The 26,513-nt window shown below is 43.5% G+C and overlaps 1 protein-coding gene across 2 annotated transcripts in view; it reads right to left on the bottom strand.

Moving 5' to 3' along the window:
• KCNMA1 (potassium calcium-activated channel subfamily M alpha 1) overlaps positions 1-26,513 on the bottom strand; it is a 711,162-nt gene that overhangs the window by 333,488 nt on the left and 351,161 nt on the right. For both annotated transcript variants that reach the window (XM_004426905.3, XM_087431991.1), the window contains exon 3: positions 16,787-16,848. In XM_004426905.3, the coding sequence (XP_004426962.1) occupies positions 16,787-16,848 (62 nt within the window). The remainder of the gene's footprint in view (positions 1-16,786; positions 16,849-26,513) is intronic.

Here is a 26,513-nt window from a genome sequence, read left to right as displayed (position 1 = left end):
CTGGGGCTTTGGGGGAAAATAAATAAATAAAATCTTTGAAAGGCAAAAGTTAAATTTTGATGAGATCCAATTTATCTATTTTTTCTTTTGTTGCTTATGCTTTTGATATCATATCTAAGAATTAATTGCCAAATCCAATGTGACAAAGGTTTACCCCTATGTTTTCTCCTAAAAGTTTAATAGTTTCTGCTCTTACATTTAGATCTTTGATCCAGTTTGATCCAGTTTAATTTTGTATATGGTGTGAAGTCAGGGTCCAACTGCATTCCTTTACATGTGGCTATCCAGTTGTCCCAGTATCATTTTTTGAAAATACTATTCTTTCCCCATTGAATGATCTTAGCATCCTTGTTGAAAATCAGTCAACTATAGATGTATGGATTTATTTCCAGACTCTCAGTTTTATTCCATTAATCTATATGTCCAGTATGGCTTTTTAAAAGCAGAAATCACATTATTCATCTCTCAGTAAAACAGCTCACCCCCCAGCACAAGTCACTCTCTATTCCAAGGGTTCTTACCCAGGGCCACAGATTCCCAAGAAGTCTTTGGATAATATTCAGGAAGTCCATGAACTTGTATGAGAAAAATTACAGCTTTATTTTTATTAACCTCTAACTCAAATTTAGCATTTCCTTTAATTATAAATGTGGGCCACAAACTAGAATAGTATTAATGATACCGCTGACTTTGTTAGCAATAAAAATCCCAAATATTTGCAGGTAAGATTACAATTGTTGCAGATATCTCAAAATATCATTTACATTAATCTTACCTTAAAATTATAGGGGTGCATTAGAACTGTTGCACTTGGTCTCGAGAATAATGTCCTAATCAATAAGCACATGTGCTCTATCATGAATTTGTTTTTCATATTCTAATAACTGTATTTCAATATAATTGGTTTTCTTATAATCCAATGTTTTTATATTATGCATTTATAACTATTCCAAAAAGGGGCTCATGGTCTTCAGGAGATGGCCAAAGGAGTCCTCAGCACAAAACAAGCTAAGAAACCCTGCTTTTTCCATTAGCAATTTTATTTTCTTCCCAGCACTGATCATCAACTGAAATTATCTTATTTAGTTGTCGAGGTGGTTCTTGTCTGTCTTCCTCTGACACAATTGGTAAGTGCCTAGGACTGAAAATAGGGCCTAGCACATAATAGCCATTCAATAAATATTTATTGAGTTAATTACTAAGTCATCAGTCATTTTCTAAACAAGAGCTAAATCATCAGCTTAATGAAAATAAAAACTACTGATACCAAGATAGTGATGTATAATTCATACTGAAAATAATTTCACATTTATATCATCATCAGATTGAATAAATGCTAATATGTCCTATGTCCTGCACTAAGTGCTTCACGTGCAGCATCTCATTTACTGTTCTCAGTACTAAGGAGCAGGAATTATTATTATCCATATTTACAGTTGTGGAAGCTAAGGCTCAGAGAGGTGAATTTCTTCCCAGGGTCACACAGCTAGTAAGTGACAGAGTCAGGATTTGTAACCAGGTCTACATGCTTCCAGAATATCAGTTTTTAACTACAATAAAACATTTCTAAGGAAAAAAATAGGAATTTCAGAGAAAGAGAGGAGGATTTTTCTTATGGTTCAATTGAAAGAGAAAGCTGAGATCCTGTGAAGTTAAGAAATATGCCTTGGGACGTAGAATTCAGCAGAGATTTCCAGTAAAATGTTCTTTCCACTCTCCTATTTATGAGCCACAGTAGGGAAACCTCTTAGCAAAAATATAGAAGAACTGGGTGCTAATGGATTGCCTCATATGAGAGGATGAATTTCTGAAAAGGTTTACTTTGCAAGTGCAATAAATACTAACAGGCATTAATTGAAGTCTGTTCTTTCCTTTCCTGGGGTCCAGCTTGCTTCTCTAAATATTAGGGCTCGGCCTCATTCAGGACATTAAGCACTTCATTAAGCTGAAATCCAAGTTAATTTGATTGCACAATTACAAACTGTCCCTGGCTGGAGATTGTCTCATCTGTCAGGTGGCAAGGGGGCAGCACGGCCTAATGACATGCCGGATCTGCATTTTATCCCCAGCATGAGGTCTCAGTGTTTTCTGGTTTTGACCTCAGCAAGGCTTGCAGTAGGGAAGTTAAACTGGACCAGAGAGACAGATGTTCTCCTTACCAAAGCAGCCAAGGGCACCTGGAGGCCCATCCACTGGGTCTGCAAAGGAATGGAGCACAGGAAGAGTCCTGGTCACCTGGAGATGGCAGCAAATGAGGTCAAATCAAAGGCCCACTGTGCCCAGGGCAGCTCACCTGCATGGGGAGCATGCATCCTGGTGGCCCCTTTCCTGTCCCCTGGGCCCAGTATCACTTTACCAGCTGCAGGCTCACCTGACAAGCTATTCAGCGTGGGTGTACGCAGGTGTCAAGGGGATGGATAAATCATATTGTTTTCAACAGTGATTTTTGCTGACATTTAAATACCCTGGAAACACCAGACTTTGTGAAGCAGCATTTGCCTCTCCTCTGCTATTCATGCACGTAATCAAAAAACTCACTCCCAGTCCTCTCCTGGAGAGAGCCTCCTCCAGCCAGCCCAGTTCCCTCACTGACTCTGCTGTAAAGACATTAATGTTGCCCAAAGAGTGGTCTGGCCTTGGCCCTCGGCTATTGGCATGTCATGCCTGATAAAAAGTCTTTGCCTGGGTGTCTCAGATCAGCCAGATGGTAACAATGTGATTGGGGGGTGGGGGTGGGGGGGTTAACCACACCGGAAAGTCTAACAGTGTGATATATAGTGGGGGCTTTGGGTCATATGGTATTTGTCAACGTCAAAAATGGCTGGAGACCGAGGTCAGCCATGTGGGCAGTCGCCCAAATTTATGTGATTGAGACCCCAGTAAGAACTCTGAACACTGAGGCTCGGTGAGCTTCCCCTGTTGGCAATACTCCTTGTATGTTGTCATACATCGACACTGAAAGAGTAACACTGTCCATGACTCCACAGGAAGAGAACAATGGAAGCTCCGTGTTCGGTACTTTCCCGGATCCGCCCCACACACCTGTTCCCGTGGCTGATTTTAATCTGTATCCTTTCCCTGTAGTAAACCGCCTGTGAGTATAACAGCTTTCAGTGAGCTCTCTGGTCCTTCTAGTGAATTATCAAAGCTGAGGGTGGTTTGGTGAACTCCCGGAACTTGCAGTGAGCGTCAGAGGTGAGAGGGTCTTGTGGACCACTCACCCTCTCCTCTTCTTCTGTATTATCTAAGTTCTAGCCATGCCTGGAGACCCAGTTCTAGTCTCCCTTCCTCCCTGAAGGAATTCCTGCAGCCCAGAGAGCACACTGTCTTCTGTACTCAGAGCTAGTGTTTCTCAAGCCACAGTAAGAAATATATTTACATCACAAACCAGTACACACATATTTTATACAGTATATATAGATCTCTGTCTATAACTGAAATAAATGTTTGATATAATCACATTGATCTTCCAGAGCAGTACTTTTATCTAAGATTGTTCAATCTAATCTTTTTTCAACGCTTGTTGTGACCCACTCTATGGTTTTCACAAACCATCCATGAGTCGAGATTGGCAGTTTTAAGAAGCTCAGGTCTTGTCCACTACCTTGATAATTAATCACATCACTGCCTTGCAATACAGCTCGTTTTGTTTCTTAACTTTAATGTGTCTACATCTTTCCTCTCTAAAAACCTGATTAAAAGCTTCAAAACAAACCTCAAAAGAACAACAATAATATCTAATACTTTTTTGGCCCCTTTCACGCTGGGCACTACACTAAGAGCTCTTACATGCATCCCCTCATTCTTTCCACACCCTACTATGAAGTAGGTATTATTGTCATCCTTCATCATCATTTTCACCCCATTTCAAAAAGGAAAGACTTTACAGCTTGGAAAGGTTGACTAGCTTGCCCAAGGGGACACAGCCATAAAGTGTTAGATTAGGATTAAGCCCAGGAAATTCTGATTCCAAATCCTGACACTAACCACCAGGAAGCTCTGCCTTTCTTTTCCACCCGTTCTCATTCCAGGCCCCAGCCTCCCAGCCGAGCTCTTTGCCCCTTAGTGGACAGGGCACTGACAATACATATGAACGCATGATACTGGCCCAAGCGGCTCGGGGAGGAGGAAGCTGGCAAACATTTCCTCTTTAGCCAGTGTTTTTTCAAGCAAGGGTCAGTGACCTTCTGCCCGTACACAGCACTCTCAGGCCTGTCTGTCACAGTTCCCCTCACTCATCTCTAGGGAGTCTCCTTCTTCCAGAACACCAATCACCCCTGCCTGCTTCTCCCCGCCCTGCTTTCCCCGCACCAATTAAACTGTCACAGTCAGCTGGCTTGGAGACAGGTGCAGGCAGGAAGAAATCTGAAGGAAGCAGGGAATTCAGGGGAGATGGAGCTTCTCTCAGAAGCCACTCTTCTGTTTTCTGTCAAACTGGTCTGAAGCCCACAGAGGTCCCCAGTGACTCCAGTGGTGGGTGAGGGACACAGACTTGTGGAGAAGTGGCAGCTGCTCACATCTGTTTGGGCATCCCAACGTTGCCTACATCCTGGTGCCCCAGTGCGGGGTCTCAGAAGAAATGATTTTGGCTGGAGATTATTTGCATTCCTGAATCGCAGCCCAAGAGGGAAATTTTCCACTAAAGACAGGTGCTAACCCATGCTATATAAGAGAAACAGAAAACAAAGAGGGCTTAGGCTCTGTGCTGTGGCCCCATCCCTTCTCACATACTGCTCTCAGTGTTGCCTGATATTAAAGGAGGAGCTAGGAAGCCTAGGGCCTCCCGTCTCCAGTTTCATTAGCATTGCCCCTCCATTTTCCAGATTTCAAATGCACTGGGGGAAAGGGGGAATGCTTGCTCAAGAAGAAAGAACACACTGTAGAGAGACTTGCGCTCAGACGTATTTTGTATGCCAGGACAAGGAGGGTTCTCGATCAATCTCTGCTTAACCTTTGGGTATGAAAACTGCCCTCTGTTTGCCAAGTGATCTTTGTGGCAGAAGAAACAGGAGGGAGTGAGCAGATGAACCAGTCCTACAGAGCAAAAATCCTTAGCTTGGGGTCCATGGACAACTATAGTGTCCCTGGTAAGCAAAATACCTATAGCATTCATCAAATTCCCAAAGGGGAGCTTGGCTCACAAAAGAACCACCACCATTCCACATGGTAACCTACACACATTGCCTTCTATAATTTTACTTGCTGTAGCTATCAACTCTTACTCACTCATGCCTCCTCCAAGCATATGCACATACATGCATGCAGACACAGAGCCACCAAATGCATCCTCCTGGTCTACTCCCCAGCCTCACCACATACTAGATAACAGATTGTGCTCGAAGGCACTGACAGGTGGCACGGCCGCCTGGAGCACATCTCAATTATTAATGCTGCTCTTTACAGACCTTGCCTTATTATCCCTGTTCACGCTATTATGAAGAGGGCAAAATCCCCAATGTACTCCTCACCCACTTCCTCCTGCTGCTAGAGGAAAAGCACGTGCCAGGTAGAGCCATCTAATAGCATGCAAGGTCTTCCCCTCTCTCTATGTCCCGTTCCTGCAGTTCCCTCTAGGATCAAGATCAAGTGTATGTCAAACTGAGCCATGAGTTCATTTTCTGGGGTTAGGGGGAGGAGGTGAAAACACCAGCTGTCAAAGGAAGAGATAAGAGTTCTCTGTCTGAGTGTGAATAGGAACATGCGGCAGAGCAGGACAAGTGCCTTCCAGTAGATTCCAACATCCAAAAAGTAGGCCTGGAGTCCTACCTACAGTTTCCTCCCGAGAGAACCGTGATAGGTGAAGGGTAGTATGAGTGTTTTCCATCTGGAAACCAGACTGATGAAGCAGCTCTACTGGAATAAAGGTTGTTATAACGGAGTGGCCATCTTTTTCTCAGCTCTGAAAATATCTGAGCTCCGGGCTCTGTATTCAAGCAGAGCCTAAGGCTACCCTAACATTAAGAGTCAAGTTATCATGTGAAAAGTGAAAGGTCAGGAGATGGAGATAGAGCTCAAACTTGGGACCATATCTGGGAAGAAAAGTCCAGTGATGCTTCTGCCATTTTTCTGATGTATCTATATTAACACATGCTTTCACATTCACATGTGTTAGAAATTAAACCAAGTTTCATATAACGTGCCCATTTAGCCAAATAAGTCAGAAGACAGTGTCGAACAATCATCGACACTTACATGCCTAGTATAATCAACTCTGTTTTGGTCAAGTTGATACACTGGCAGAACAGACAGCTTTGGGCCTCTTTTCTCACAAAGAATCTGACAATTTAAGGGGTTATGTTCGCTTCCATTTATGTCCTGGAAAATACACTCTTGTGACTTAGCAACCATGTTTAAAAAGCTTTTGCAGTTCTTAAACAAACAGAGCGTATGTTTATGAGGTCCTAACGACGTTATTTTCAGGGATGACATAAAGTCAGTGATATGTAGCTTCGGGGCTTTACAGTAAGTTGTGGGTGATTTATTGCCGTGACATACAGTATTTGCCTAGAGAAAAGTGGACATTTACTTTAGCAGCATTTGAAAACGTGTTAAGTGGGAAACAAGCCGGAACATCTAGGGACCAAAGACTCCTCACCTTGGAGAGAGAAGGAGCCCTTTTCGGGAGACAGAGGACCAAGAGTTAAGAACATTTTCTGGCACTCAGGGAACAGAGCTAATTCAAGACCAGAAAGAGAGACAGTTTAGAACAGAGATTGAAAACGGGAGGCCCAAATCTGGCCTGCAGACATGTTTGGTTTGGCCTGCAGAGTACTTTAAAAGGTTTGGAGTCGTGGACAATATTTTAAAGCTGGAGATTCAACATAAAAGCCCAGTTTCCTCTCTTCTCTTTGAAACACGGAAGATCTGGCTGCACAAGTCTGCATACCCACTTGGCGACCTTCAGCCAGAGTTGGGAAGTCACTCCAGGGGGAGCTCCGGCTCTCAGCTTATCCTGGTCCTCATCAGATTTGCTTCCCTCATCTCTAACACCCGCCCACCTCTGTCGACTTGAGCTTGCAAACCTCCGTGTAGGAAATGTTATTTTTTACTGTGGTACTCTCAGAAAACAGATCTCCTCACTGCCAAGACTCATTTTCAGATACAAGGATGGACAGAGCACATGTTTCTCCAAAACTCAAGAAAAGCAAGATTATTAGGTTTTCTTAAAATTTTTGACATATCCACAAGTGCCATTTTTTTTTAATGCTAGGTTGCTGAAGTTAATAGTTCCCAAAGCCAAGTCAGAAGATGGGGTTTGAAATGGAATGTTTATTTTTATTTTCTCATCTGAAACAATTAGATGACAGTGGAAGGGGTGTGCTTTAAGGCATCTGTCTCTGGGCATGTCTTCTTATCTGTGAAAATTTCCAGATGGATGGGGCTGACAGGAAGGGAGGAAACAGAACCAGGTCTCCACCAGGCACGGCAGACACAGCGCCTAGGGTCACCATACTTCTAGCGACCCATGAAAATGTCTTCATTTTAATTTCTTTAAAATCAGAAGAAAAATAAATATAATAATAACGAATATGTAATAATGAATCCATCCCTGATTATATTCATCTTTATACAAACACAGTAGTAAAATATAACTTTTAATATTCTTTATGGAGAAGGCATAAGTACCTAGGGCCCGTGAACATCACAGTGCATCTTCGGGGCAAACACTGGTTTCCAGAAACATCTTGGGGCATGCTGTGGCCAGTTTGCCAGTAGCATAGCCTCACTTATCCATGACTCCTCCCCACCACATCCCGGATGGTCTGCATATGGTAATGTCATAAATGAGGCCCCTGCAAGGCACATTACACCTTGACCTTGATTTCAAAAAGCTGGATTGGATGCCTTTCAGTCTGCCACTTCTGGAAACTTCCAAATAGAAGTTTCCAAAAGTTTTCATCACATGTAATTGGAGAATAAGCAATACCACCACCAGAGACAGTTTGCTTTTCTCATTCTGCTATGCCATCCTTGAAGCATTCTCAATCCTTAATCTCAGCGGCTGATTTCAAGGCAGGGCCTCGCTGGACTCAGCACACACTGAAAACAAAAGCCAAGAGGCCAAAGTGCAGGTCATGATGACAGTTCCCTCTGGTGGATTCCTAGACTTGGGAGGAGGCTGAGTTTTCTGTCTCTTCAACTCAAAACCTCCCCAGAGCCAAAACACTCCATAAGATCCAGCTACCTTGTCAGCTCCTCAACCTTCAGCACTTATTGTTAGCCATGCTCAGATTAGTAATTGATGACATATTGCCTTGTGATATCTCACTTGCTATCTTGTTTTGTTAACTCACTTTTCCTGTATTTACGCTGGACTTCCTGACCCTTGGTAAAAACATATACAATTTAATCATATTAATGGAAAAGATCTAGCCTTATAGATAGTATTTTAAATCCCCTAGTACCTAGCAAAATGCCTTGCACAAGGTCGGTACTTAATAGAGCTCTACTACCTGACTGATACCTTTAAGGGCACAGGTACATGGCTGCCAGCCTCATCTCAGTTATTATGATGAGACTGGTGGTCAGTCCTCCCATGCTACGCTTTCTCATCGATTTATAGGTGGGATAGGATTGTTCCCTACACACAGGCACACACACACACAGGCACACACACACACACATGCTCCCTTCTCCCAAATTCTGTGAATAGTGACGTGTATCAAAATGTCCCAAGGACATCCTTGCTGCAAGGGATTCTATTTTTAAACTACAAATGACTCAACACTGACCAGGGTCTCCCCAAAGCTACAATTTGTCAGGCTGTCAAGAAGAAGGGCAGGGAAATAAAAGCAAAGGCAGAGGTCACAGCTCCATTCCTGTCTGCAGCCCATAAAACCCACGATGAAGCTATAGCAGTCGACACCACAGCTCAGCACGGCCATGGTTGTGTTAAGCATGAGCTCTGCCCTTGCATTTGGATTAAACTGTTCTGAGCTCCAGCCTCTCCCTCCAGCTGGCTCCTACCCTGATCTCTCGGCAGTTTCTACACGCACGTCTGGCTGCGACTTTAGGTGGAGGACCAGCGCCATGCGACTGGGGGGGGGGGGGGGGGGGCGGCGGAATCCAGCCCTCTGTGGTATAAACACATGCTAATTGCAGAAGACATAAATAACTAATGAGGCCTGAAAGGGAATGCATTTTCTTCAATTTGCCCTGAAACAATCATTCCTTTAAAAGAAGCAAGAGGGCTGTGACAGTGTCAGATAATCCAAAGCTTTCCTTCTCAAATTTTGGAGAGTGGTAAGAAGAGAAGAAATAATTCATTCTAATTTTGGAGGGTAGAGCAGATATGGATTTACAGACAAAGTTATCAGAGAGTGTTTGCACAGGAGAAACAAATGAGCAATTGGGCAAAATGTCCTCAAAAGTTATGCACAATAAATTCCAAACAGGGCAAACCAATGTGTTCAGTCTTGTTAACTCTCCAGAACAGAGTTAAACTCTTACCTCCTCCCTGAAATAGTACAGAAAAAAGAAAAAAGAGCAGCAGGACCATAACATCAAGGAATTCAAGGCCTCGTGCCAAGGGAGGTGAAATAAACGAATTCCAAGCACCCACCTGGCAGGGCTTGATCTTTTCCCCCTGGGACTATATTTGTTCTTTTCCATGGTCCTGAAGTTCCCCCCATGATGACAGCCTGAAACTCCAGAATTGGGGTAAAAAGTCAATTTGCTTCACTATTCAATGGATAATATTTGCTAGCACATCTTGGTTCATTTTTTATTTAGTAGAAAGAATCCAAGAGATCAAGCAGAAAAGGGCCTGGACTGAGAGGGAAGAGCTCTGGCCCCTGACTGCTCTGGGCTAGCTGGGTGACCTTGAGCAGGTCACTGAACCCTCCTTCTCAGGAGAGGATGCTGAGGCACAGGGAACATGCATGGGTGGCACCAAGTGGACTCTGAAGCCTCCTCAACTTTTAACATTATATTCTAAAGTCATCTTTTGTAGCAAACCGGGAAGGTCTAGCTCTATTCTCCTTCCCACTCCTAACACAGTCCCTGATTTTTAACAAGGCAATGCCAAAGAGGAGCAGTTCCCATGATGTTTCTAGATGCTGATGCATGAAGTACCCATGTATTACATGCACAATGAGAGATAAGCGAGGAAGCCGAGACCACCTCCCCAATGTGGAAGGTGGAAGGAGAAAGACTCCGCTTACCCTCTTGATAAACCTCCACCTGTCTTCTCTACCAGGTTTATACCCAACCCATGAAGGAATGGCAATTTGGAAAACTACACCAGGTAGAATGGTTGGGTTAGGGTTGCTCCCATGTCAGAGAACTGAGTGTTGCCTTTAAAGGTTAAATTCTAAGAGGGGACAAGGACTTCCCATTGGGAGTTATTTACAGCCTCTTTGCCCTGAAGGCGTCTCCTCTTCTCCCCCCCTTCAGTGGGCTCGCTCCCCCACCATCTGACATTCCATTCTTTCAACAGCTGCTAGCTCTCCTGTGGTGTTCCCTTCACAGATGTGCAGTGCTGTTCTGAACATCCTGCCCTTGAACTTTCCCTACCCATAATTTTCCAAACCAAAGCCTGGTAATAAAAATGCCAGTGAGAGATGGAGAAAATTGGGGGGAGTATTTAAAAAGAAAGAAAAAAAAAACGATTAGGGAGATGCTTTACATACACAGTGATTTGTGTTGATTTCCTCAACAAAGGTTAAGTGCATGCCATGACTTCTCAAAGGGGCATAAAGGCGGAGAGCTGGAGCGAATTTCCCAGAACACGACCTAGAAAGGCTGAGTTCCATAAAGGAGCTGGGCACTGAAGGAGCTGGTGAGCTTCCTTCTCTATGCCAGGGGCTACCCAGCTATTCCTGCTGCAGGGCAGAGGGTGTGCTAATGGTGATAGTGAAAGCATTCACAGGACTTTACAGTTTACAATGCACTGTCATGAACGTGATCTACGCTGTCCTCACAGCTCTGCTAGGCACCTGCCACGAGGCACATGGGAGACACTAGGTCAACATCTGAGTGCACAGTAAGACCAGAAGTGCAGGAGGCGGTCAGATATGGTACATTGTTTCAAAGACCTCCACAGAAACCTCTTTTGAACCAAAGTTTCCTAAAGTCCGTCGGTTTGATAATACTAAGGCTCTAGGCACACAATGCAAATCTATAACAAATTACCTCTAAAGAGATAAAAGAATCTATCTCACTTTGGTGTGTCAAATAACAGGCACAGAGAACTAGGTAAGGAGAGGAGGGCAAAGGGTCTTTCTAGTGGGAAAGAATCCCTTAGGTGGGAGGAGCCCTGGAGAAACAACCAACTTTCTTTGTTCTTTACTGAAGTGACCCTATTCCATCATGAAATGCTGCCGCTCCACTGAGATAAAAGAGAAGCGAGTCTTAAGCCATAGTTTAGGAAGAAATGAATTAAGGCCCAAATAGGCATCAGACAGCTTATGTCTCACATCCTAAGGAGAAAGCTGTGACAGGACCCTCATAAGCACTGCTGACTTACAGACTTGGCCCCAAAGGTGAGAAATGGGGAGGTAGAAAAAACAAGACAGATGAGTTGGCAGGATGAGGCTAAGTGCCCTCTCATTCTCGCCACATCTCACTCAACCCATTTAGTCCCTTCTACAATCGGTACTTTCACATCCTGACACTTGGAAGAGAGATGCCTTTAGACATGCTGGATTCAAATCCTGGCTCCACAACTTACTAGCTATGTAGTTTTGGGCAAATGTTGCAGCTTCAGCCTCCTCATCTGTAAAGTAATAATACCTACCCTATCATGTTGTTGGGAGGATTCAATGAGATTGCACGTTTTATTTATTTTAAAGTGCTTAGCACGATACCTTGCACACAGCAGGTGATCAGTGAATGTTAGAGCCCTCTAACCACCTGCCCCTCTCTTCCCTTTTGAGGAGAATTTCTAGGCTGAGGGACTAGGGGCCTGGCTGTGTAAAGACTTGGGTGGGTAAAACAACTGGGTGACTGGCCTGTTCTGCTAAAGCTGTGAGTAACCCCATTACATCAATGGTGCCAGTTTTACTTCCAGAGACTATGAAAACAATCTGGTCAATTTCTATTGCTATCTTAAAGATAGTTTTCCTCAACCGTATCTAACTGTAAGCAATTATACTGTGTGGAAAATATTCAGTATTATCACATGGAAGATGTCTCGAATGAATGAATGAATATGAAAGGAATGAATCAATGAATACAAACGTAAAATTTTAAAGACTGAGGGAAGGCCATTTTCACATCGTAACACCACTGTTACCCTGGAATCCAGCCCTTGGATTAGAAGCTCTCCACAATTTACTGCTGTCCCCTCTCCCTTCCTCGTGTCCGTGTCCTCAAAACAGCACTGCTGATACCAGAAGCCAAGAGCAAAGACTGGCAACATCAGCAGGTGCCCCTACTGTGCACCAGCCATTTTGGAGTAGATAAAGTCATTAAGGAAAATTTTAACAACGTATAACCTTTCAGCTTTACTCTGCCAACAGCAGGTAGCTTGCCCTTCAGAGCCTCAAGCCTGCACTGAAGTCACCAGTAAGCAGACTTGACCTTCATTTTCAGTACACGCAGCATTAAATATTCATAATCCATGTAACTGTAGCATAAGAAATAGCAGAGTTTAAACATGAATCAAAGGAATAAATATCTCCACACAGGTGAGTCACCCTTTCCCAGAATGCCTCTGGAAAAAATGCAAATACCCAGAGTCCTGAGACTGTCTCTCCCAACTCTCTCCTGAAATTCTAGAAGCAGCAGGAACTGCTGCATTATACAACCCATGAATCCTGCCCTCACACTGACATCATTGGGTCTTTTTTTCCTTCTTATCTATTAGAAAAGAATTACTGTTCCTATGTCAAAGAGAGAAAATAGACAGAGATGGAACCCAGCAATGGTGACATTATCACCCACAGGGCATCTAAGGGCACTTTTGACTTGGTTGTACAATTTTTAAAAAATCTTTGCTTCACAGAGCATCAGAGTGTGTGGGAGGAAAGGTTGTCATAGGCATGGAAAGACATCAGAATTAGGAGCTGGAGTTCCATGTGCCTTACATCGGGCACAACACCTTTAAAAAGAATGAAAAGGAAATGGAGTTCTTTTGGACAATATCTGCCATGTGTGGCTAATTTAGCATCTTTTGGGGGATGGGATTACTGTGTGCAGCTGGCTTAATGCTTCTCTGTGTCTGTTAAGAAATTGACATTAAGAAAAGACTGGGTGGAACATCTCCCTCTGCTTGGGTGTTTCTAGAGAGTCTACTGCTGGGATGAGGAAGCATCATTTTAACACACTTTAATGTAATTCTTTCTGGTTTTCAGCTCCAGGACCTCTGAGCACAATCCATCTTAGCTAGGTGGTAATCACTTGAGGCTGCACAAGTGATCCTTCTGTGGTGATCGCTCTAGGAAAATTAAGACCCAAAGATAGGCTTCTCAACCCCCTGAATGAAAAAGAACTGCTCAGGGATCTATCTTGGTCTAACAACGGAAAAGGAAAGACGTGTAGCAGAGGACATCTTTGAAAACGACCTACCCACTGCCTCTTGATAGTAAAATAAGCTTTGAAAGATTAGGAAAGATCATAAACCCACCCTTTATGACATTCATCTGAACTGCCCTCCCCACGTGCTGCACAGAAGTAGAACAATCACTCGGCCTGCCTGTTCGCTCACACAACCTGAACCGGCCTGCCCTGACACTGAGCCAGCAGAGCAGACAAGGAGAGCCTGTTGTATAGACGAATATGCATTCCTCCCACTTTTCCAAGGGTTGGGCGCAGAGAGCCTCACATCTTGAACTTGTGCTGCTGGGGCATCCCCACCATTTTGGGGGAGGCCAGCTCTAGTTAAAATTCACTAGGACAAGCCAAGTCATGGACAATGTCTGCCCCATTATGTTCACACAAGGGAAAGCCAATATACTGTCTTTTGATTTATCTATTTGAAGGGGGTACTGTCACGTGTCACTTAACGATGGGGATACATTCTGAGAAATGCGTTGTTAGGCAATTTTGTTGTTGTGTGAACATCATAGAATGTACTTACACAAACACAGATGATATAGCCTACTACACACCTAGGCTATATGGTACTAATCTTGTGGGACCACCGTTGTATATGTGGTCTGTCATTGACCAAAACGTCGTTATAGGGTGCATGACTGTACATACTAACTAAAGTTGATCTGAAAAATACTGGGTATGTTTTTCAGGGTGATGAATTAGTATAACTTCCAAAAGAAGTTTAAAGCTCTCTTTCCAAGGTGCCTAGATGGTCAGCCAACCACGAGTGTGTAAAACCAGTGATAGTTTTGAATGAAAAGGATAAATTTTAAGAATTTACATTCTGCTTTCTTACCTAAGGTCCATTTGCATCTTACGTGTGGACAGAATTTTTTATCTCGTTTACTATGCTTGACTCTGATGGGTTTTTTTTTTTAATTCCTGGGAATCTCTGGCTTATCATAAAGGTTACTTTATAGATTACACTCTAATTCTTCACTTTACTTCAAGTGAGCATGCTGGCTTTCCCCAGGTAGATGGTAGACTCTTCGGTATTGACTCTGCTGATCAGGTCACCCACAGACTAGAACCTTGGGATAGGGCTTCAGAACCAAATGTAGTAATTCAAATGAAAAGTGGAAACAGCTACATAAATAAACATAAAGTCATCTTATAAACAAGGGCTCGCTATGACAAACCACAGAGTTTAGTGACAGAGAAGAAAGACTGAGGCTAGGACGTGGCTAGGACAGTCCTCAGGAAGAGTGAGGACAGTCTTGGTTCTAAGATTATTGGCACTTTTGCTAGGAAAAGCTGAGAATAGGACCAAAGGTCCATCCTTGGAATAGACTCTTTGCAAGTTCATAAAAGAAACCAGAACCAGAGAGGATTCCCAATGCTAGCTTTCCCAGGCTTAGCAGAATTGTAACTAAATCCAAAAGACACTGAGGTGGTGCAGGGCTCCAGGGAAGGGGGTCTTGCCTTCGGGAATTCCATCCCTTTCCATCCTCTCACATGGAGCCGAGAACACCAGGATCTAGAGACCAAAGACTGCCTTATAGTAGACACTGTAAAAAAAGGACGCACTTCAAACTCATCTAGCAAGAGCATTTTATTTCTGAGAAATACAGAGGAGCAAAGAGAGAGGAGGGCAAGAAGGCGCCGAGGCATCTGTCCCTCTAACCGATCACCACACTCACCTCCATGTAAGGCTTTGCTCTGCCTCGGGCACTCAGACTACATACCCGAACCTACTTCCCGAGCCCCGGCAGGAAGTTGGCAGAGTATGTACCCACAACTCGTGAAAACACTCCTCACTCCTGGGGAGAGAATGGAGAAATAAGACCAGAGGCTTTAGAAGATCTTTGGTTCAATTCAAATATGATCCAGAATTATTAGGAGGAGATATTGAAAAGAGGCTTACCTTTAATGACATATCGCTTGGAGTTTCCAAACTTGAAAAGCTCTTCTTTTTCTTGGTCAGGAAGAGCTGACGAAGGAGCGTGTGGAATCTCGTCTCCTGGAGGACTTTTAAAGGACCCTCCACCTGAGATGGGTGACAGCAGCCCAGCCTTGTGTGTGGGGATGGGCTGAAAAATCTCTAATATTCCAGACGTGGCTGATTCCCAGAGACAGGTGATTAGAGGAGATGTTTTATTTATTTTCCCTGACATGACATTTTGGCTTTTGCACCCAAATGCACAAAAGCCTTTGGCTAGTGACCAGATGATTCTGAGAAATTCAGAGTCTAGGAGTGCATGAAACTGCTACCATCCCGAGCCACAGAAAAAGAGCGCTAAGCTCAGAATTCAGGCACACCCTGGTCTGAGCCAACAAGGATACCAAGCAGGTTTCCTTGATCAAACTCCAGTGTCCAGCAGTAGCAGGGACAGAGTTCAAGCAGTTAAAAACACTCTCACAGTGGACAACACAGGCAAAGAGCTCAAGGCCATTGTCCAGTTGTCAAGTTCATGTCAGCACAGAGAGGCGAGTCAGACCAGCTCAGCTCTAGTTTCCCAGATGCTGTCAGCTTCAAGCTTACAGCAGAATAGTTGAAACAAATAATACACCCGGGGGTAACACCTGCAGGAACCAGGGCAGAACTGACCGCCACCTAGCAGCTCTGCTCAGTGCCCTCTTCTGCCTCCTACAAAGTCTTTACTGTCTGTTGCACAGACAGGACCCCAGGATGGAGCACCTATTCACTCAGCTGGCACCCCAGGGGTCTGCATGAGTGTCCACTACAGGAATTCTCAGATGGCTATGGGCCTCCACCTCTGGGAGTCATGAACTCCTCCATCCCATCTCCTTACCTTCACAACAAGTCAGGAGGCACCAGTGAGCGATGCTTCCACCGAACATTTGGCTGGCAGGTGCAAAGGATAGTGTCATGCTTGCTGATTTGACCTCCAATAAGATTAAAGCATTGGAAACCCTAAGAAGAAAAGGGCCCTACCGCCACGGCAAGGATGCTTCATTCTTGTAACTCTCCCAGAGGTTGCAAATTCACATCAAAGCCCTCTTTGCACCTTCAGTGCAAATGCTTCATCAGGAAACAGCTATTTTAAAATAAATAATAACCAGCAAAAAGGCTTGACCTCAGCTGCCTCTTCCTCCCTCCTAGGCCAGCATAATCAAACTGGTCTTCCTCGTGAGAGCTTGCTGTCCCATTCAGAAAATCAGCACAGACAGCCCTGCCTTCCTCTAAAAGTCTTCCTCACTCAGGAGGCTCTTGCAAGGGTTGGTGTTAAAGTAAATCAACTGATCAGTGCAAAGAAAAGAGGACAAGACAATGTATTTGAATACTCACTTTGACGAATCTATGAAGTATATTACAAGTGCACCAATGCTGAGAGCAAAGACTAAGACAACCTGTAAAAGAAGAGAAAAATGCCATCACTTAAGAGCTGAACACGGGGATTTTTATTTATTCATTTATTCATTCATTCATTCATTCATTTATTCATTTATTTATTTATTTATATGACACGCAGCAGCAGCTCGGAAGCATGGTGTCCATTGCTTTCTGGGGCCTGCCTGGGAAGTTCATCCCCTTGCTGCCCCCACATACCACCCTAATGTCGGCTCCTTACCTGGCAGTGGCCAGCAACCTCGCTGCTGGCCCACAGGGGTCAGGGCAGACTTTTGTATCTCACGGCACTGGGTTTGTATCTGGCCCTGTTATCTCAGGGTCCAGCTTCTCCACAACTGAAGCCAACACACTTCAGTGGGAAAAGAGCAGGTAAAAAATTGAGGTGATATAATTTTTCATATTATATGTAACCTAGGCCCCAAAGGAACTCAAATACAGGACTATCAATTTTTAACAGCTTTACTGAGGTATAATTTACATACCATACAATTCATCCACCCAGTACAATTCAATGACTGAATAAATTTACCAAGTTGTGCAACCATCACCATAATCTAATTTAATCATCCTGGTAAGATCCCTCATGCCCGTTAACAGTTAATCCCCGTTCCTACCCTCAGCCCTAGATAACCACTAATTCACTAATTTACTTTCTGTTTCTATACAAGAAATATCAATCAAAAAGTACAAATTTCCATATACGTGTGTGTGTATGCTGCGCGGATAAACGTCTGTATACGTATGTGTGTACCTATGAATATATTCACCGCATATATACAAAATGTGCATGTGTGTGTGCATGCACACTCTTGTGTGTGTGTGTGTGTGTGTGGTTATTATACTTCTCAAGTATTTTGGAAACCGTTTAGGTGCAGGAAGCCAAATTAGGTAATATATTAGGCCAGTTATAAGACAATGCTTGTTCTTCTTTAAGCTCGTCACTCAAAATTAATCACCATTGATATAAAAGACAGTTTTGGCATCTCCTTCAAAGGATACCTGTCACACTAAAGTCCATCAGATGAATACGTAGCAGAGTAGGCTGACACTAACACTTCTATCCTCACTCAACATTTCAATTTGTTTATTTAATCTTTCATAGAGGAGACTAGTAGTGCAACCAAAAGGATGTTCAAAAATTTTAAATAAGACGCTCAGGGCTAACAACTAAACTTCAGAACAAAAGATAAACACCACCACCACACACAGAATGCCAGGGCTCAACAAAGACCTTTTAGACTTGCTAATATCCTAGAGGGACTGCAGACTGAAAGGTGTTAGAAGTGTCCGTGTCTTCAGAGTATCCATATACTGACATCCCTCTGGCATCAGCTGGTGGATAGATATGAATCCCAATTGATGTAAAGACTAGGTGTGATCAAGCTGTGTGTGTGTGTGTGTGTGTGTGTGAAAGAGAGAATCGTGCATACACATCTGTACACGCACACACATCTCTATTGTGTGTGTGTGCCAAAGCGGCTGATAGAAAATGAAATCTCCATGAGATATTCATTTAAAACATTACAAAACTCCATGGAGCTACTGGGAGGGATGGTGGGTTACAAAGTAAACAACTGACAGTTAAAACAACTGGACAGTATAAAAGGAATACGCAGTTTCATAGCACCTGATAAATGCTCCTTATGACAGGTTGTGTTAAAACAATACACCACTGGGGTTTATTTTATTCTTCCATTTTGTTTTAAAAACTAAAACATGCTCTCGTTGAACCCAAGGAAACTCCTGCAGTCTGTCAGTAATTACCATCGACCCAGTGCTAGGCCCCCTGGCAGGCTCGCCTCCGTCTCTCCCCTCACACACATTCATTCATGCATTCTTTGCAAAGTTATACACAAGAACAAACAAACAAAAACATAACCAGGCCTCTGCTTTTCCCTCTCTTATCTGAATGAGACAGCAAAACAAATAGCTTAAGATTAATTTTGACCTGTGCTGCTATTTCTGAGACATAAGCATTTAGATCCCGGCCCTGACCTCATTCTCAAAACGCTGCAGAGAAGGGGTGTGGCCAGAACAAAGCGGGAGGACCTCGTCTTCATTCATAAACAGCTGATCCAAGACTAATCCCTGTCAATTTGGCTCCGTGTGTGTGTGTGTGTGTGTGTGTGTGTGTGTGTGTGTGTGTGAATGCTGAGCTTCTGTCAGAGCTGGCTACACATGCCTATTCCATTAAAGCTGGAGAGAAGATAATGGAAGAGGTGGAGAGGCAGGGAGAGGAGAGGGGAGGAGGGGAGGAAAGAAAGGAAAGAGGAAAGGAAAAGGAAAGAAGTTCTTACAAATGGTATTTGTAAGAACCATTCTGAAATGAACTCAAAATCTAAGCTCTCCCGCAACGCGATGATTCCCCAGCCTTGGGGTGGCTAGACTATGTAGCTGACACTAATTTGTCCCAGCTGCCTCGGCTTGGCCTCTGTGATCAGGAATAATGTGCAGCATATTTAAGTAAATCAGCCACCAACAGGAGGGAAGGAATCCTGCTATCCTCTTAAGATGCAAACTCAAATATCAGCATCTCTCTGATAGGGTCAGGGAGGGAAGACATCCAGGAGAAAATGACCTCCAGAACCCCCAGGAACCAAAGATCCTGATGAGTGGACCTCGCTGGGTCCACATGTTCAGCCAGAACCCTTTCTCTAAATGAGGTACAGGGTGTCCAGACTGTCCCACCACCCCACACCCCCCCCCTCGCCTGCCTCCAGGCAGGAAATGATCACTGGGAGAGGATCTGCTCCTCAGCATTGAGGCAACTGTGCGTGTGATTTTTAAACTTGCTAAACAGCTCTTTATCATGTCAGGCCTGATTACACTGTCAACCTTGATCCAAGTGCCACAGAAAATGAATCAAGCCTTTGGATTTGGCCAAGAAAACAGGAATCCAACAGAGACTCATCTTCTACAGGGCCCTAGCAAAGGACCAGTTCTCTCTCTCTCTCTCTCTGTCTCTATCTCTCTGTCTCTCCATCTCTTACCTCTAGCTCTCTAATAAATCCCTCATTGTCTGAAAATCCTACTCTACGTATGAAAAGATTTAGTCCAAGTACACAAAACGATTAGATTGTAGCCTAAATGGTAATGGTTATGTGATAGAGCACCCCCAAATAATCATCTAAGTATTTATTTCATATTGGCTATGCATAAGGCCCTAGGAAAAACAAGAGAAAGAAGTCCACTTGGAGTCACAAAATATACTCCCCTGTAGAGGAATCCTTACCTACAGGAATCTAAGCTATTATGCAATTAGTGCTCACTTGTATGGTATAAGTCTAGTCAACATATAATAAGCTATTGACTAGGTGGAACATACATAAATGGAGAAGGAGTTCGGGACAGGTAGGAACCACAGGGGCTCCTGTCTCAATACCCTCCTCGTTCTCAAAGCGTCCCTTCTTCCTCCATGTTATGGCCACCCTAATACTCCTTCAGTAAGGGGGAGGGCCACCGGGAATCCTTCCACGTGCTTCTGTAGTCCCAGGGATAAGGGGCACTGAAGCCCAAGGGACATGTAAGATGAGGCCAAGAAAAGCATAATACATCAGACAGGGCAGCACTCACCCTCCAGCAGCTGAGTCACAGAAAACCTCTTACAACGACCAAGCACTTTACAAAGCACTGTCACAAACAAGAGCATGTGAACACACTGCAACACACATGACAAGTGAGCATTCCGTCTCGGGGCACACCCATGCTAACCTTCACCAGAGCCTGTCCAGCCTTTCTAACTTTTCATGGTCTGGGTTCACCAGACCACCTTGCTACCTTGCATGGTGCTAACTGCCATATTCTTAGATTTACTGAAAACACTGAGGCTGTGTAGTGATACTGAGTATACTGAGCACTGAGCGATATTTACAGAGTGCCAGATTCCTAAAAACAAAAGCAATTTGATAAATGTCATTGGAACAATGGTGCTCGTGAGTCATCTATTTTCAAAACTCCAAGATCAAACATGACATGTGTTTGCACAGAAGAATGCCAGGAACGAGACACACACACACATACACACACACACAGTGACATGTGTTTGCACAGAATAATGCCAGGAACCCAGACACACACACACACACACACACACACACACTGTACTAAAAGAATGTCAGCCTCTAACACCTGACAGCAGGGGTCTGATGATAAATGGAGAACAGAGAGGAGACATTCACAGCCATCTTCATGATGGAAATTCCAACCGGCCCTGAAGATATTCCAAACATCTCAGAAAGTTCATAAAAATGGAAAACAGTACGGCAAAGCAGAGTATCCTCCCTCAAGTCACTATAGCATCTCAAGGAAAAGACAGATCTAGTAATGTGAATACGGAGGCAAATGGATCAGGAAAGTTGGCTCTTCAGAGACATTGCCTGTTCTAGAACCTGGTTTCCAGTTGTCTGGTTTAGGTCTAAATGCTTTCAATCAGCACATGAGGCTACACAGGGCTTCAGACATGGATTTGGAGCAGAGACTCACAAAGGTGGCTACCACCCAAGTCCTAAAAAACAGAGATGCCCTCGTCCTGCTCTGGGACCAGATAATCGGGAGCTAGGGGAAGAGCGAGGCTGGGCATCTCTATTTTTAACAAGCTCCTTCAGTGGATCTGATGTGTGGCCAAGAATGGGAGTCACTGAATTAAAGCCATTAGGAGAAACCACTTAGCTCAAGTCAGAGATTAATTTACAAATGTCACCTTAACAATTAGCCCATTAGAACATATGTATGAGGCCTGCAGGCTTTGAGAATCGTGCTAGGAGCGCTCTAAAAAGTACCGAGAGGAGGAGGAATTAATTCTCTCCTGAGCAGGTTTTACACATTCTGCTCAGCTCACAGCAGAACAAATGACCCTAACTAATGATTCTGCATGTTTGATAGGGACCTAGCCAGCTACTGGCAGCAGTGACCCCTCAGATAACGGACAATTTTCTATCTACGATCTCAAAGGTACATGACTTTTTTTTTAATTGAGGCATAATTTATATACAGTAAAACTCACTATGTAAAAAAAATAGACATAAGAACTCCCAAGGCAAAACCATCTGGGGACATTTTGTTTATGAGAGATAACATCATTCCAACATCCAAATTATAAGGTTTGGTCTGGTGAATTTTACACCTCCAACAAACATTTATCGAATGCCTATGCACAAGGCCCAGAGGGAGACAGGGGGAAAGAGAAAACTAGAATAGCTAAGTCAGGCCTGGTCTTTGCCCTCAACGCTCATAGAATCCAGAAGTTTAAATTACTCAGCAGTCCCTTGTGAATTTTGTAAATGCTACACATATAAACAGACACTTCTGGGAAGTCTAGGGAGGGAGGGGGACAGAACAAACACAACCACCACTGCAAACTCCCAAAGGGGAAGTGGAAGGGGAGAACGGAAAACCAAGAGGGAGGAGAGAAGAATTCCTGACACTCCAGGGCCACCTGGCTGTGCCAGAGAAGGGCAGACACCAGGCGCATCATAGGCCTGACACGTGGCGGGCGCAGCACAGGACTCCAGTCAGGAGGCCTGCCTGGGTTTGAATCTTCACTCTGCCAATAAGCAGTATGCCCTTGAGCACATCACTTAATGTCTCTGGGACTCAGTTTCCCAATCTGTGAAATGGTGGGATTGGAACAGATGATTATCAGGGGGGACCTTGATAGGTTATCACATACAGCGAAAGAACTAAAAACTTCTGCTCTGAAAAAGCAGCACTCTTTTATGCCAAATGAATGCCGTTTAAAACAAAACCTAGAGAGGCCGCTGATGGGCTTTCTCCTGGGCCTGTGCCTCAGCTCTGCCAGGGCTACCGGGAGCTGAGTGGTGGTCTAACCCAGCCCCTCTCCTGCCTCTGTGATTCTTTGAAAAGCCCGTGTTTCTGTTGGTTTTACTCCAAGAAGCTCACTCTCTGAGTCTCAGTGTTTTCTTAAGGGAAATAGGGAAGGATATTTTTTTTCCATCACAATCTGGCAAGTACAGTAATATGTTTTTCTCATCTCTAAACCATTAGTGGTTCTTAATAGGAGAAGATATAATCTTGCTACCAAAAAAAGATATTTTTGTTATCATAAATAATAAAAGATTTGTAAAGGATAAAACCAATATTTTGATAGTGCCATTTAAACACCCAAAGGTCCCCTAAGTTTCCAACCTAACATTCAGGCATGTTACATTTGACTTCTGGAACTGCTTACAGTAAATGCTGTAAACTGATTCCCTGGAAACAAGACTCCAAACTATGGTTTAGATATAGATGTATTCAAGATGAAAGGAAGGAAGAAGAAAGAATTGCTTTCATAGTCAGTATTTAGAATTATAGCATTATAAAATACATGGGACTTCCAGATAAGAGAAAAACCGCTTTATTCAAATGTAAGGAAGACTGGTAAAAATGCCTGTGATTTTGTGGGCATTTAAATCTGGTGCTTCCAAAAATGCAATACTATATAGCCATACTCAGTGCAGAATGGACTCGATTTTTAGGACACACGATACAAACTGGAGAGGCCCCCCACTTCAATTGCTTCAAATGACTTCCATGGCTTTTGGTATGAAGCAAAAAAATCCCTGATATACTTTACAAGACCCTAAAAACTCTGGCCCTTTCCTCCTCTCCAGCTTTATCTCACATTCTCTCCCTCTCTAGACTCCAGTTAACGGAAATTTCAGTTCTTATTCACCATGTGCTCCCCCCTCTGCCTGACTACCACGGGGCCTTTGCACAAGCACTTCCTTCCTCCTAGAAGACTTGCTTCCCCTCAAAGACTATTCACCCTTCAGATCTCAGCTCTACTGCCATCTCTCTGCCCATTTAATGCAGAAGGTCCCCCATGAGTATAGTCTGTACTTTGTAGCACTTATCACAGCAGCAATTTTACATATCTTTGTGTAATCATTTGGTAAATGCCTCTCTCTTCTGCTGGACTGCAAGTTTTGTAAAGACAGGGTGCATGTCTATTTTTACTCATCACTAAATTCCCAGAAGCTAGCAAAGCATCTCAATCAATATTTGTTAAATAAATGAGCATTTGGAGAAAAGACTGGAGAACAAGTTTGGAGACTGGGTACAGTGAAAGCAAAAGATTGCTAGAAGGATATGGACCCTCACTGAACAAGACTTCAGATGTTAAAACCTCAGACAGAGGTGAGGAGTAGTTCCCCGTGATGGCAGGACCCAAGGGACACCTGGCTGAAGCACGTTGTAGTTGAGGAAGTCGAGGATCTGGGATGCACAGGGGTAGCTGGCAGATTCACGTGCACAGACGTGAAGGGGACGGCTGGAGCTGAGCTTGAAAATAGAGTCAAGGATGGAAGCCATCACTGAGTAGTGGAGGGGCCTGGAGGGAGTAGATGACAGCATCAGGGAGAGTGGACAGAGTGAAGATTTAGTTGGATGGCAGAAGCCTCCAGAGAAAAGGTTTTGCACAAGGATGGAAGGGGCAATGGGCGGCAGCAGTGTCCAGTGGTCCCCAGGCTATGAAGAAACAAGCAACCTCCATAGAGAAAAGTAAGCGAAACTATGTCTCTAGGAAAAACAGGTTCCATTAAGGTGGTAGATGGCAGGAGTGTTAGGTGAAGAAGCTGAGAATTTAGATTGGGATCAGGACTAGGAAACTGTGGAAACCAAGTGAAGCATATGTCCTGAGGAGGTGAGACACCAAATAACATAAATATGAATGTGTAAACAATACATGAATATATATGTATGTATGTACACACACACAGACTCTGCAAAGTACACAGAGATAAACTGATACTCCACCAATCAATCACAAATGCTGGGTCTCTATCAATATTTATTAACCAACTACATTCCCAGCAACGTGTCTCTGTCCATTTTCAAATCAGGTAATTCTGAAATTACTATAGACACAAAGGAAGCCCTGGAAAATAATAGGGCTCCTTCTTAGTGTAAGCTGCAAAGGATAAGTTTATTACAAGTCACACATCTACTTGTATATAGACAAAATTAAGTACAATAATGAGTTTTCTGGAGAAGGCAGAGGAGAATTTGACTAATACAGATAGATATAGAAGGTCTGGATTCTTGGTTATTTTATGTTTCCCATAGAAGAATCTGGGCATAAATTATAAGCCAATTGCCTAATCTTTTCCCTTCTGAGAGCCCACATTGATGTAACTCTAGGGCATGAGCTGTGTGAACTTCTCCAGGTTAGTGTCGCCAGTCGTCTCAGGAGTGTCATATCTCTTACATCCTGGATTTTGTTGACCATGCTCATCTCATTTTGCACAACTTAAAAATACAGAAGAGGGCCGGCCCCATGGCTTAGCGGTGAAGTGCGCGCGCTCCACTACTGGCGGCCCGGGTTCGGATCCCGGGCGCGCACCGAGGCACCACTTGTCCGGCCATGCTGAGGCCGCGTCCCACGTACAGCAACTAGAAGGATGTGCAACTATGACGTACAACTATCTACTGGGGCTTTGGGGGGAAAAAAAGGAGGATTGGCAATAGATGTTAGCTCAGAGCCGGTCTTCCTCAGCAAAAAGAGGAGGATTAGCATGGATGTTAGCTCAGGGCTGATCTTCCTCACAAAAAAAAAAAAAAGAAGAGTTCAGTGTGTTCCTCTAAGGCCTCAATTTACTATAACTGAGATAAGAAACTGAAATGACCGAAAGCAATTGTAACATTAAGTCAGAAAATTTTCCTTAAAATCTGTGTCCTTCCTGAGAGTCAAGGTTTAATGACTCTGAAATCTTACATCATTGCATCATAAAACTTAAAAGGTTGATTTTTGCATATTTTTACCACGGGCATTAAAACTAATGCATTGGCAAGCAAGATAAGATCTCCCACTCATGGTCTAAAGTTTGAAAGACCTTTTTCTAATTATTGAAAAATCTAGAGAAAAAGTTCCATCTCCTGGTGGAGCTCTCAAGTTTGCAGCTAAGGAGCTTTTTGAGAAACCGTCTGGCTTAAGTGCATGTGGGTTTGGCCAACTGGATTTTTAATTTAATTAGGTTTATAAGACAAGAAAACTTTGGTAGCACTGTTAGGTCACCAGTTCCCACTTTTTGTCACCAAGGACTAAATTTATGGCCATCTTTGTCCTACTTCTAAAATCTTGCCAGTTCTTATAGTACATTAAAGACAAAAATGGAATTGAAAGCAGGGACTCAAACAGATACCTGTACACCAAGTTCACAACAGCTTTACTCACAATAGCCAAGGGATGGAAGCAACCCAAGAGTCCATTGATGGATGTATGAATAAACAAAACGTGGTATAGACATCCAAGAGAATATTACTCAATATTACTCCTTAAAAAGGAAGGAAATTCTGACACATGCTACAACATGGATGAACCTCAAAGATATTATGCTAAGTGAAATAAGCCAGACACAAAAGGACAAATATTGCATGATTTCACTTCTATGAGGTACCTAGAGTGTCAAGTTCATGGAGACAGAAAGTAGAATGGTGGTTGTCAGGTGGGAGAGGGAGATGGGGAGTAATTGATTAATGTGCATAGAGTTTTTGTTTAGGTTGATGAAAAATGTCTGGAAATGGATAATGGTGATGATAGTACAATGTTGTGAATGTATGTAAGCCACTGAATTGTACACTTACATATGGCTAAAATGGTAAATCTTATGTACATATATTTTATCATGATACAAAAAATGGAAGGAAAATTCTGAGAACCTGCAAG

The sequence above is a fragment of the Ceratotherium simum genome, chromosome 6 (assembly GCF_057802395.1).
Source record: "Ceratotherium simum simum isolate JZ-2026a chromosome 6, ASM5780239v1, whole genome shotgun sequence".
NCBI classification, from domain to species: Eukaryota; Metazoa; Chordata; class Mammalia; order Perissodactyla; family Rhinocerotidae; genus Ceratotherium; species Ceratotherium simum.
The sequence above is the reverse complement of the archived record's forward strand: the minus strand, read 5'-3'. Positions and strand labels throughout refer to the sequence as shown.